The sequence below is a fragment of the Drosophila montana genome, unplaced genomic scaffold, assembly GCF_035044405.1.
Source record: "Drosophila montana isolate Dmon_TW-CO22-7 unplaced genomic scaffold, ASM3504440v1 contig_1505_1, whole genome shotgun sequence".
Lineage (NCBI taxonomy): Eukaryota > Metazoa > Arthropoda > Insecta > Diptera > Drosophilidae > Drosophila > Drosophila montana.
Genome location: NW_026996452.1, coordinates 4,599,964 through 4,613,510, shown reverse-complemented (window position 1 = coordinate 4,613,510; position 13,547 = coordinate 4,599,964). Strand labels below are relative to the sequence as shown.

The 13,547-nt window shown below is 39.6% G+C and overlaps 2 protein-coding genes across 2 annotated transcripts in view; one reads left to right on the top strand and one right to left on the bottom strand.

Annotated features, from left to right (window-relative positions):
• rn (rotund) overlaps positions 1 to 13,547 on the bottom strand; it is a 43,131-nt gene that overhangs the window by 14,898 nt on the left and 14,686 nt on the right. Inside the window, exons 4-7 of the mRNA XM_064693046.1 lie at positions 12,062 to 12,163; positions 10,502 to 10,544; positions 8,290 to 8,343; positions 7,184 to 7,470 (exon numbers count right to left, since the gene is read on the bottom strand). Of these exons, the coding sequence (XP_064549116.1) occupies positions 7,184 to 7,470; positions 8,290 to 8,343; positions 10,502 to 10,544; positions 12,062 to 12,163 (486 nt within the window). The remainder of the gene's footprint in view (positions 1 to 7,183; positions 7,471 to 8,289; positions 8,344 to 10,501; positions 10,545 to 12,061; positions 12,164 to 13,547) is intronic.
• RacGAP84C (Rac GTPase activating protein at 84C) lies at positions 300 to 1,921 on the top strand. The gene is made up of 3 exons (XM_064693062.1): positions 300 to 868; positions 934 to 1,723; positions 1,790 to 1,921. Exons 1-3 carry the CDS (start codon positions 594 to 596, stop codon positions 1,805 to 1,807), a joined length of 1,083 nt encoding a protein of 360 aa, XP_064549132.1. The 5' UTR covers positions 300 to 593; the 3' UTR covers positions 1,808 to 1,921.

The window sequence follows — 13,547 nt, the reverse complement described above, 5'->3', positions numbered from 1 at the left end:
AAGAATTTAAAGGTTTCATTGGAGGCAACAAGAAATCTGTATAGAACTTAAAGATAAAGCCTAAAATAGCTCGATTGGCATGTTTATTTTTCTGCCTTGTAAATATTCAAATGTAATCAAGTAATAAAGATCATATTTTTGTAAATCTTTTGGAGATTGTTTTAAAAACAGTTATACGATGATTTGAAGCGATATATCGTAGCAGCATCGATGCCTACAAATTCGTTTCAGTTGTCTAATCAAGTTTTACTGGGCAGTCATCGAGTGAGGCGTCTGAGTTTCCATTCTATTCTGAATTCTAACTTTTTCTCTAGTCATTGTTTGAGTGCGGTTCGGTACTGAGAGAGTCTATTGAGACGAGCCGTCGTTGTTGAAGCAATAGGCAAACATTCTGCGAAGTTAACTTTAGCTGGAAAAATATTGGCAGCTGACTCAATGAAAAGTGACAGCTGATTTGGTGAGTATATGGGCGGGCGAGGAGGTATACATATGTGGTTAAGTATCAGAAGTTGGCGATAACTGGGCAAAACAGACGCTAATCGTTCGGTGGGCGATAATTGCAATTTGGTTAGTTGTTGCCACAGCGCGCTGCAATGCAGACCAAAAACCGTTTGCGACGCGAATATAATTCGTACAATGATCTGAGCAGAGAGTTTCGCATGTACGATGAGCAGTCGATGGACTCGCTGCTGGATGATCGCCTGCGCATCCACATGAATCCCAATGGCAGCGATGAGCTATCCTTGCATCGTGACGATTTCTACGCAACCGCCTATCCGCAGTCGCCGCAGCTACTGCTGCGCCAGCACAACTTCAAGCTGAAGGTCTACTACTCTAATGTGGGCAACTGCGTGCAGTGCAACAAACGGTGAGTGGCTGCAACAGCTTGAATATCTGTTTTATTGTGTGTTGCATGCTCCCGGCTACTTGCAGCATACGCTTTGCGATGGCCAGCCTGAGGTGCCGCGACTGTCCGCTGCGCTGCCACACGGACTGCTGCAGCCAGCTGACGGTTAACTGCATACCACAGCCGCTGGTCAGCACGAAGCGCGGCCACTTGAGCGACTTTGTGCCACGTGCGGCACCCATGGTGCCTGCTTTGATAGTCCACTGTGTCACAGAGATTGAGGCGCGCGGCCTGGAGCAGGAGGGTCTGTATCGGGTCTCCTCCACCAGGGAGAAGGTCAAGCGTTTGCGGCACAAGCTGCTGCGCGGCAAGGCAACGCCACATCTGGGCGACAAGGACACGCACACGCTATGCTGCTGTGTGAAGGAGTTTCTCCGCTCCCTGGAACGCCCCCTGATACCCATGTACCATAGACGCGACTTTGTGCTGGCCACACAGCAGACCGATCCGCTGGCTGCCGAGGAGCCATTGTATCTGGCCATGGTGGATCTGCCGCAATCACATCGTGACACATTGGCCTTTCTCATGCTGCACTGGCAGCGCATCGCCCAGAGCCCAGCCGTGAAGATGTCCATTAATAATATTGCCGTTGTATTTGCACCAACACTCTTCGACGATGTCGATCTGAATCTGAGTAACATTGTGCTCTGGCAACAGGTGCTGCGCATTTTGCTGCTCCAGTCGCCCGGTTTCTGGGCGCAGTTCCTTGAGGTGGAGCCGCTGCTGCCAGCTTGTTCGCTGGATGATGATGAATGGAAACGTGAAAATTACCATTCACCCAGCTGGCAAACCGTGAAAACCTATTTTAGATCTATGGTAGGTTACACTCAACACAAAGTCTTTCTCTGCTCTGTTTTCTCAAAGACCGTTCCACTTCAACAGGTTAATCTCGCTGACTGAGGCAAGTTAGTTGACAATCTGACAAATTGATGGAATACATATAGTAGCCAATAGCCGTTAGCCTTGTAATTTTATAATTTCCCAAGAGCTAGTTAATATATCCATAGACTATTAGCTTGTTTTGGTTAATTGTAATTTGAGTACAATGCGCTTATCATTAACCTTATAACACCACCACAGCTGGTTTTCAAGAAATGAGTGTGGCTTTTATATATGTGCGTAAAAACAGCGCCTTCAGAAAACAACTCGGTGAAAACTTACACCTGGAATAATAAGGTGTCCGGGAAAATGTGGAACAGTGAAGACTTGTCAATAGTTCCCACTAATTCTTTTTTTTACACAATGAGACTTGGCATTTTTCGTGAACAAGAAACTATTTGCATTTATGATGATAATAAATCTTGTGGCTCTTCAATAAAATGCTTTAAGATTTTACAACAATCAATTGATTAAGGAGACATGAAGAAAGGCCAAACTTGAGAATTTTAAAAGATTAAATTATTAAAAAATCAGTTTTTAAGGCAGGCTTCAAAGGCCTAGTTAAATTAAAATAAGGCTTGTTACATGACTACGAACTGAATTTTGAGTACCTTTTTTTTGAAATTAGAAAATAGTTCGTTCATATTAACATGCAATTTATATTCATATTTATAGTGTTCCATTCATTTGGAATTTTGACTTTATAATTGTTAAGATATTATTTTGCTAGAGCAGAAAAAGTAATCAATTATTTGCGAATTTCATGAACTTCATATTTCACCTTATAAGCAATTATTCTTTTGAAAGTTCTCATAGAAATAACGCAATCTATTTAAGCAGCTGCATTTTTCGCTTATGTTTGATATTTAAAATTTCCAATTAGTTATTAAATCTAAGAATATAAAAATTATTACGCTGGATTGTGTTTCTGTATGTTGATTATATTATTTTAAGCAGTAAACACAACATCAACTGCATACATTTCCATGTCAATAAATATGTTGTTCGTAGCGTTAATACAATAATAAAAAATTAATAAACAAAACTAAAAAAAGAAAACTAGACGTTTTAAAAACAATTTGCTGATTGTAGAGTTCAGGCTGGAAAAAATGTGCATGATTTCATGAAAAATGCAAAATACAAGCAAAACAAAACAAAACAAAACACTCAAATGCAACGGTCAAGTGCATAAATAGACACACACACACACACACACGCACACAGTCGCACACGTCAATGCATTGGAAAAATAATGTACATATAATAAAATTAAAAATAAACAAGCTACAGACTGCAATCGAAAGAGATGGCAAAAGCTGTGGACGCGAGATAGCTGTCATAGATTTGCCTGCGTGCGTATCTGATATGTGTGTGTGTATGTGTGTGTGTGTACTGTTGCTAACCGCACTAAAAATGCATGTGAGGTATACTTTTTTCGGTCGATAGAGGGCGACACGCGTTAACATTAACCAAATACTAATGCCAAAGGCCGCTGACCACTACACACACAAACACACACACACACACAAACACACACACACACACACAGGTTGGCACGCATACACGCATACGCAGGGGCAATGACAATACGCAGGGGCCACCAATACGGGGACAGGAAAAATGGCAAAAGCGAAAAAAAAATACAAAAAATAACAAAAATCAACGGCAACAATAAAAATAAATACAAAAATAGTTTACATATTTCATGCATTATATTGGATAAAATGTTAATGCCTGGCGCTTGGCATGCCTGTGTGCCTGTGTGTGTGTGTGTGTGTGTGTAGTGTAAGCTGCGCTGTTTGGCAAAAAACGTTGCCTACTTGGGGGCGCGTGTTAAAATTGTTTAACAAATGGCACGCGCGCAATGTATGTACGTGTTTGTGAGAGAGTGTGTGTGTGTGCAGCATGTATGCATAATCGCTTGCAGTTTTAACTCTTTTTTAGACTTTTTAGCCTATTTTTATTGTTAATTAAATGAGGGGAATTACAGACAACAAGTGCACATGCGTGTGTGCGGCATGAGTGTGCGCTAAACTTTTTTTATGCATTTTATAATTTTTTCTATTTTTTCGTTATTTTTTATTTTGTTTTTTGCCTAACGTGGCAAAACATTTTGCGCTCGTTTTTAGCATGTAATTTTACTAATTGATAGTGTGAGCTATTTGAGCAGCACCCGGCAAACCGCCGCGCATCGCACACTTCGGGCTGCACATGCGGCATGTCCAGTGCTTCAGTGGCTTTTCTGTGCGTGTGTAATTGTGTTAGTGCACGGCATGTAGCTGGGCAGCTGAGCAAGTTGACTGAATGCATAAAACCAAAAAAAAAAAAAACAAAAACGAAAAATAAACGCAAATGTAACTAAAAAATTGCTGTGAAAAATAATAAAAGGGGCATTACGCGTGTAGGGGTGCATTGGGAAGGGGGGGGCAGGCGCCTAAAAGGCAGCAGCAATTTAATGCAGCACACACATGCATCCGCATGTTATACGTGCGCTAATAATAAACGCGGCGCAAAAAGTGTTGCATACTTTTGTGCCCATTTTTGTTCATTCTTTTTACGTGATTTTATGTAAGCGGCGCCTTTTTTCTGGCTAGTGGGCGCAACTACGCCTCTTTTTTTTTTTGATTAATATTGAATATTTTCCACGCACAAAAATTGATATATATTGAGATTTTTGCTTAAGTAATGTATGAGCCTTAAAAACAGATTATCGCTTGAGCCTGAATTTTAAATTTAACTAATAGCTTGATGCAGACAAGTTCGGTTCACATTTGCATAAAACTCTTTTAGAAATATGTATAAATCATGTTGCATATTTGTCAAAGGCAAAGACAGCTTCACACATATAGAAGTAATTCGCTTAGAATTTCATTGCATTGATCGCATTGATTTCACACAGATGCATGCGCTAACTCGTACATTGAGAATAATTTAATAACGTCATAAAGCGAGAAGCACATAAGTATACCAGCTACTACCTGCCCATACTCTCGCACATAATTTTTTGGCCAAAAAAAAAAAATTGCAAAAATAACACTTGCCCCTCCTTTTCCAGAGTTAAAAAGCAGAGCTAAAAAATAAAAATAAAAACGAGAAAGCAGGCCAGCGCACACTAACATGATAGGCTGACTGCAGCTGTACCTCACACACACACCCACACACACACACACACACACACACACCCAGAGGCAGACACACGTGCACATGGTATATACTATATGGATACGTAGATGTGGCCAGTCAAAGGCATTAAAGAAGACAAAAAAGTATATGCTGCTGCTGCTGCTGCTGCTACAACGCAGATGCGAGTGCCAAGTGAAGTAATTCCAATTGAAGCTTTAGCTGCATTGGCAACAACAGCAACAACAACAAGGAGACTGCCAAAGCAGCGCCGTAAAAAAATGCCAAGTGTGGGTAATTAAAAACGTAGCAGCAGACCAGCAGACGCTTTTGAGCGTAGAAACGCACTAATTTTCAGTAGTGCAGCTCTCACACACACACACGCACACACTCATAAATTTGTATGCATGTGTGTGAGCTACAAAAAGAAACATGAATTTGACACACACACACACCCGTACACAACCGTACACACCCACACTCGCACAACTGTGAATTCACTCGCACGCAGCGGCTGCTACAAAAAAATTTCACAGCATACTTTTAGGCATGCTGCTATTTCACTTCGCCTCGCACAAATGAACACCTCCTCGCCCCTGTTGCTGTTGCCGTTGCTGTTGTTGTTGCTATTGTTGCTGGCTTTTCAGCAGCGTCATCAACATCATCAGTCGCCCACACACACACACGCACACACACACACACATGCTAGCAAACGCACACACACTGTCGCTCATCAGCGCACGCTGCAAAAGCTGTTAGCTCCGCACCACAATTTGTGGGCGTTCTGGGTGTGGCATATCTGGCCGACATATCATTCGTCCAATGGACAACAAATTTTCGTTGCCGTTCTTGCTGCGCCTGTTGCCCAAAAATATACATAACACCAACAACAATAACAACAACTTTTGCTATTCCTGCTATATATTTTTTTTTTTTTTGCTTTTCTCTCGGGGCGTTGTTCAATTTACTTTCATTTGTTCGATCTTTTTAACACACAAAAAAGTACACACTCACGTATAAGCAGCAAATTGTATAAATTATTAATATTTTTAAAATATTTGCATTTCTTTATTTGTTAATTTCTCTTACGTTTATTTTGTTTATTAAATACAAAAGTTTTCTGTTATTGTTTTACTAACGCACTTGTTATTTAAGTGCTATGCAATTGCTAGCCTTAACGAGAAGGTTAGCACAAAATACCTGACAATGCGGGTATATGTAATATTGTCTTTCCCCAATATATATTTTTATATACTTGTTTCATATTCGAATTGGCAAACTTTACATTGTAAACACAAGTTTCTTGTTTTCTGAGTAAAGTCATTTGTTTTTCACAATATCTAATGTCAGCTTTTAGAAAAATTGGCATCTGTACGGTTAACTATGCAATACGACGCCTTGCTATACAACTTTAATACTCTTCACATATCTAATTGCTTGAAGCTTTCTTGTTTATAGTTGCTAAGCGCATTCAAAGTCATGAACAAATGGCAAGCAACTGAATGTCTGTCGTATTTATTTTATTTAATAACATGTGCAAAATAAAATATATATCCAAAATATACCCAAATATGCTACGGCACTTGCATTTCTTAAGCTTAAAAAACTTTGAAGCTTCCAAGAAACTCTACCCGGTAATACTTATGTCCCACGCATATCACTAACTTAACGCTCCGAAAATCTGGCGAAAACCACCTGCCACTGGCCAATAAAAAAAAAGAAATGAAAAAAAAAGCGAAACCGTTAAAAACAATAAGCTCAATTAGCTGCAATTAACACGCTGACGATTACAGACACCCTCACACACACACACACACACACACACACACACGTCGATGCATAATTGACATTTTATGAGCAGCTGGAGCATCTGCTGGCCGCAGCTTGAGTGTCATTAACGCCGTTTCTGTCCAGCTCTGTTTCTGGCCAAGTGCGTTGGCCGCCAAAAACTGAAGTTGAATGAAATGTGGGAAAAAATGCACTTGATATGGAAACAGGGCACAGGGCGCAGAGTACTGCGCACGGCGCGAGGGGCAAGAAACCGGGACGGGTCGAATGAAATTCGAAACTTTGTTGCAAGCAAATCAAATGGAAAATTGTAAACAAAAGCCGTCGCATCGTTGTCCCGAGCTGTTGTCAACAATTTGCTGCACGGCCAATTTGCGCAAGGCCGTCGGCCAAAATATTGTTAAGCCTTATAGCCTTAACTTAACAGTTAACTTAACAGTTAAGTGCAATGCAAATAGCAGCTGGAGCAAAGGGAGGGGCTGCACTTACCTGCGGGCACATTTTGCATTGATACTTGCGTCCACTGCCGCCGGCGGGGCCATGCCCACCGCCAGCGCCCACACCGGGACCGCCCATTTTGCTGGCATTGATCGGCTGCGGGACGACAAGCAGCGCGGCCGCCGATGCAGCTGCCACCGCGTTGTTGTGATGATGCGCCGCGGCCGCAGCGGCGGCGGAGACATGATTGCCATGATGCGAGCCGCCGCCGAGGCCAGAGTTGCCACCGCCAGGGCCAGAGCCGGAGCCATTGACGCCGCTACCAAGTCCCAGGCTGCCTGTTGAGAAAATTGATAACAATAATTATATATGATAATTGAATAAACTATCAGTTAAGAGAGAAGAGAAATGGCAATTGAATTTTAGAGAGAATGCTTTCAAAGTATACAAAGTTTTATCCCATTAAAGAAGTTTTTAAACTTCTTAACTTAACTTCGAGTAAAATTGTCGTTGTTAACATTTGGTTCGGGCAACGCCGGGTTATATACGCCATGCATGTTCTCAAAGACTATGTATAATTAACAATCCCCTTTCATGTATGTATGTATATGCTTTAAAACTGTTTTATACCAAGCGCAGACGAAGGTTACTTCCGTTTTTCAGAACGAAAAAAAGTGTTTTTCAATATTGCCTTACTATGCGATTCTCATGAATTCAAAAAAGGCATACAGATTTTCATGCTTTGATTTGAAATGTTGACCAAGTTGTATTGGCAATCTATTTATTCTAATGCTCTCTCTCCTTCCCATTCTCTCACTATTTCTTTTGTGTCACTCATTTTATTCTTATTATTTAGTAAAAATGATTTTATGTGTAAAAAAAATACATATTTTAAATAATTCTCCTGGGCTTTCAATCTAGTTGTATGTGCATGTTAAGATAATCTTAGCTTGAGCTTAAACTGAAATAACACCAAAAACTTTCAAAATTAAGACTCGACTTTTTAAAGCTTTCTCGCTGTTGTAATATATGTTTCTTGGTTTTTCTTTTAAATCCTTAACATGAATAAGAAAACATGAAAAGCATTAGAAATCTTGTTGACAAGTGTTGCAGGACCCTTAAAAGGTAAAACTTTGACTTGCGGTTTTAGGACTTACCTTGTCCGGCGACCGCCGCATGATGCTCCAGACGGTTGTCATCCAGAAAGTGACCTGCAATTGAGTTGTTTGCTTCAGTTGCTGTTGAATTGTGTCAGCCGTGGCGCCATCTAATGTTGCCACGGCTGTCAGTCGAAACGAGTCGAGTGGAGTCGGATACAAGTCATGCCGCGCGCCTGTCTCTGTTGAAGTTGCCGACGTTCACTCACATCACGTTGCCGCCAGGCTGCCACCTGCCACCTGCCACCTGCCACTTGCCCCGCCGCCCATATTCCTGAACCGCGACGCTCGCTGGCTTCTCTAATTAAACTTGGCCGCTCTGATTGCCACTGGGAAATCGCGCGCGAGCTGAGTTCCAGTTTATGTGAAAATAGTTTCACAATTTTTATATTTTTTTCAAATATTTTTTATGCCTGGCCTCCAGCTATCCATCTAACCCATCCGTCTATACATCCATCTATCCATAATTGAGTGCCCAGCGCATTTGCGTGCAAAAATTGTGTGAATCTGTTGATGAGCTAAAATGCTGAGTCTGGCCAGTCTAGAGAGGATTACCGACAGTTGCTACAGTTGGGCCCAGCTGAGGCAGTCGACGCGCCCCGTTGGCATGTCAAAAGCATTTCTAATAAAACATTTGCAGACAATTGTTGCCACCAAATTGGTAGCAAAGGCTACTCAAGTTGTTCAACATTTTTAGTGTTAATTACAGGCGGGCGAATGGCGCCAGCTCCGCAAAGTTGTCCAAACTGAATGAACGGGCACAAGCAGCAGCCAGGCCAGCAGATACACTCAAAGAAAATCAAAGTCAACATTTTGTAAGGAAAATAATATTCAAAAGTGGACTCATGACATTGAAATGTGGTCTTAATTGAAGGACCCTTCTTGAAAGGAAAAATCGTTCAGCTAAGTTTGCTCTAATAAGAATTATTTTGGATGAACTTCTTGCCAAAAATCTAATCGAATCCGTTTAAAATGTTGCTTGGGTTACAAAAATACCTAAGCTTGTGAATTGTTAGGAGTGGAGCTAAACAATAATATACTACTATAATATAATATCTACAATTCGTTTCAGTTTGATTTAGTTTTAATTTCGAACCAACTACTTTAAATTTGATTTCTACCATATATGATATAAATATGAATATGTTGGATGTAACCAATAATTGGGACTATTATCATTATCATTATCATTATCATTATCATTATTATTACTATTGTTATTATAATAAGCATTGTTTATTTTTATTTGAGTTTTTTTGAGTGCAGCAATATGAGCTACTACATGCTAGTTGCAGTCAGGCAAAGTCTTAGTCCAGTCTCTGAGTCATGGTTAACATAGTTGAAGCCGTCCGTATTGTTAATTTGTACAGGTAAAAGCCAACAGGCGAACAAGTAAAAGCCAATGAATCGCATAGATACATCTACATCTACATTGTTGCCCGCAATGTTGCTGCTGATGCTTATCGCAGCAGCAGCAGCATCAGCAGCAGCAGCAGCAACATCAACGGCAGCAACAGCAACAACAATGTTATTGGCCAATTGCCTAGCGTTGACATTATCGGGTCGAGATCATTGCCGCCAACGGAGCTACTAACCCGATATCGAACCCGTTTACCGAAAACCCTTTTGGAGCGTGTTGCTGTCAATGTTGCCGCCGTTGCTGCTGCTGCTGTTGTTGTTGTTGTTGCTGTGCACAAAGATGTTGTTTGCATTTTAGGAATTTATGTAAACATGTTGTAAGCAGCTTGTTGCCAATTGTTGTTGTTGTTGTCGTTCTTGTTATTGCTGCTGCTGTTCTTTCAGTTAAAGGTCAATTTTTCGTGGGAGTATCTGGGGTGTATCTGTCCTTTGCTGAATGGGGCCACATTGTCCGCTCGCCTTTGTCTTTGTGCCAACATCATGCCGCACGCGTGTTGCAATTTAACTTTTATATGCAACGTATGCATTTTTCGTTGCAGATTGCAATCTAAAGTCTCGCGCGCGCCCTCCCCGAAACCGCATATCTGCTCGAGATTCGTGATTATCGTTTGTTGTTTTTGTGAGCAATTAATTAAGCAGCGGAGCACTGAGCTAAGCAACTGGATGGCTCAGTTGCCTGGGTCAGCTATTCCAGTTTTGGGGCAGGTCATTGCATGGGGCCAAAGTAGCGGTAGGAGAGGGGGGGGGGAGGCGTTTCGATACGTTTCGATACGGTTTGCATTACTCAACTCACCTTTTTGCAGATTATTGTGATGGTGGTGATCATTCATTTTGGCCTGAAAAGTAAAAGAAATTAGCTGGCATTGAAGAGTGGGCAGAATTAAAACGAGACTAAATTTATAGAGAATATGTTTTTATATGAATAGAAAACCAACCTCCTGCTGCATAAAAGTCCCGATAGTCTTAATAGTTGATTTGTAGAGTTCTACATATAGAGAGTAGCTATGTTTGGTCTTGAATCTTTGACAATACTAAGAACCGCCTCCCTGCATAAATACGTAGTCCAATCAAATGTATTCCACTGCATTATAAGCTAAATTATTTATTCATCAAGCTCCTAGACGCTCCTCCAAATTAAATTTAACAACAAATAAACAACATTAATTATATTCTTGACTTCGATTTAGGCAACCACTCAAAATGCTATCATTTCGATGACTTTTAAACATGCAGTTGTTTTATAAAATCAATGAACAATTACGATTAAATATTCATTAAATAATCGCTAGCTTCATCAATAGCCAATCAAAGGCAACTGTCAAAATAATAAAATACATTTCTAATAATTGCGCATAAAAAGCCAAAATTGAAATATAAACGAATTGAAAAGGTCAACAATCGAAAGCAACATCAAATGAAATGAATGCCATACAAAAAACGAAAACAAAAACAAAAATATCAAAAAATATCTAAGCCAAAATATTGTTGGACAAATGTTTTCAATGTGGTTGTCAAAACGATTTACGGCCAACAAAAGGCACAGACAAATATCTGACAATCGCCACAAAATTCAAATTGAATGCGTGACAAAAATTCGCGTTGAAAACCAAACAATATCAAAACGAGAAAATATGAATAAAAATAGTGCAAGGAAAAGTGCGAAAAAAAATCGCATAAAAATAGAAAAGGAAAAGGAAGAAAAACATGAAAAATTTAGTTGCGGCTTCTGCTCTCGATTGCATGTAAATTGTGAATATGGGTTAAAAGCCTCGAGACTAGCTCTCACTCTCACTCGTTTGCCCTCTCCCCTTCTCTCTTTTTCTCTCTCTCTCTCTCTCTCGCTCACTGTCTCTGTGCCAGACATGACCTACGACAGGGCAAATAAAATGAAATATATTCCAAAAACACCATCACAAAAAAAATGCTCTCTAAATAAAAGCCGCGTCTGCTTTTGCCTAAACATATTCGATATGTTTAGAAAAAAAAGAAACAGCCAAACAAGACAAAAGGTAAAAAACCAAAACAAACTGCCTGGAAAATGCAACAACAACAACAACAACAAAAACAAGCAAATACAGTTATTTGTATACAATATTGCACACAGCAACAAACCTTAACCTGGCTGATATGCTGGGGTCTAAATAAAAGCAACAAATCCGGAAGCAAACGACGAGTCGCGCGAATTTTAGACATTTTTTTTGTTTGACTTTGGCTGTTGTTGTTGTTGTTGTTGTTGCTGCTGCTGTTGGTATCGTTTCTATGCATGTGGCATAGAGTAATGCCAACAATCTATGGACATTTAACGGCACTCGCTTATGCCACTTAAACCACTTGCACCACTTGCACCACTTACCTCGTATTCCTGTTTCAGGGACATCGGATGATGCTCGCTGGCATGCTGATGGCTGCGCGGCGTCGGTGGCCAAAGATTGTAATCGCTAATTTCCTTGGCATGCTGCATGTTAGTTAGTCATAAAATTTCAAATAGAATAGGAACAAAAAGATTAGCAATTAGTTTATTATGAATTAGATTAAAGAGTAGCAATTATTCTGGCTGAATTTTGACCTTTAAAGTAAATGCCTTAGCAAGAGATATTCAATAGAATATGTGTATATCTAAAATATCTATTAATTTTAATTAATTTAATTTTAAAGTAAGATAATTATGCTATTGTCTTTTTTATTTGTTTTATTTTTATAACAATCTGTTGTTAAGTAAAGTTTATCCTAAACAAGCCTTACAAAATCAACCTTAACCAAATAGAGACTGAAAATCGAAAAAAGGTCCCCAAAAATAATAGAAAAATAAATGTGTATTAATATGATATATATAATATTTATATATATTTTGATTATATATATTATACATTCTCATATTTTTATATATCATACAGATTGAGTTGTTCCCTTTTCACTTTCTAGATTAATACTTGACTATGCGATTCTTTGAAATTTTATATATATTTAAAAGCATTTTTAATATTCATATTAATATAGAATATTTTGGCACAATTGAAACTAGTTAAAGAATTCCATGAATGAAATATTCAACAAAAATTTCACTTGAAATCAAATCAATTAAAATTCCATATTTTTTTACAGACTCACTTGAACAATATCTGAGGTAATATGAGTTTTAAAAATAATAAACATATATAGAAAAAACTGAAATTTATAGAAATAAACCTATCTTTGGACTTGTCACAATTTGAAACCGCTGGCAAATAAAATCGAAGTGACAATAGCAAAAAAACAGGAGCTATATATAGGTAAGTGTATATATTTATATATGTATATATATATATGGGGGAGTGTCAATTGAAATAGAAAACCGCGTTACACACAATCGGAGGTGTCAAAGCGTCGGCAAAAATGCGGCGGCTTTTGCTGCTGCCAACAAAAGGGGTGAAGAAAAAAAGTGGAAGAAAAAAGTGTTGCATAGCGCAAGGGGAGTTGCCACGGCGTGTGAAAACGCTGCAGCGTGTGTGTTTGTGTGTGTGTGTGTGTGTGTGTGTAAACCACGTAACGCTAGTTTTTGTTGCTTTACTTGCTTTTAGTTGCAAAAGTTGCAAACTCTGCAGCAGTGTTGGAAAGCGAGTTGTGGGCTGTGAGTGTGTGTGCGTCTGTGTGTGTTTGTGCAGCAACGACTAGTTAGTAGGTGGACAAACGAAAAAGTAGAAGAAATATCTACAAAAAATGCAAACACAGCTACACACACACACACACACGCGCACACTCTCAAACACGCACAGCGAACGTGCTGCGTTGGCAGCTGCTGATGAAGATGACCAGAACCAGAGCCAGCTCCAGCACCAGCGCCCGCCACATGAACGGAAGTT

What these genes read in the sequence shown, in the direction of transcription:
- RacGAP84C (XM_064693062.1), top strand. Translation starts at nt 594, where the DNA reads ATGCAGACCAAAAACCGTTTGCGACGCGAATATAATTCGTACAATGAT. An exon ending in TGCGTGCAGTGCAACAAACG is followed by an intron (nt 869 to 933) that starts GTGAGTGGCTGC and finishes GGCTACTTGCAG; the next exon opens with CATACGCTTTGCGATGGCCA.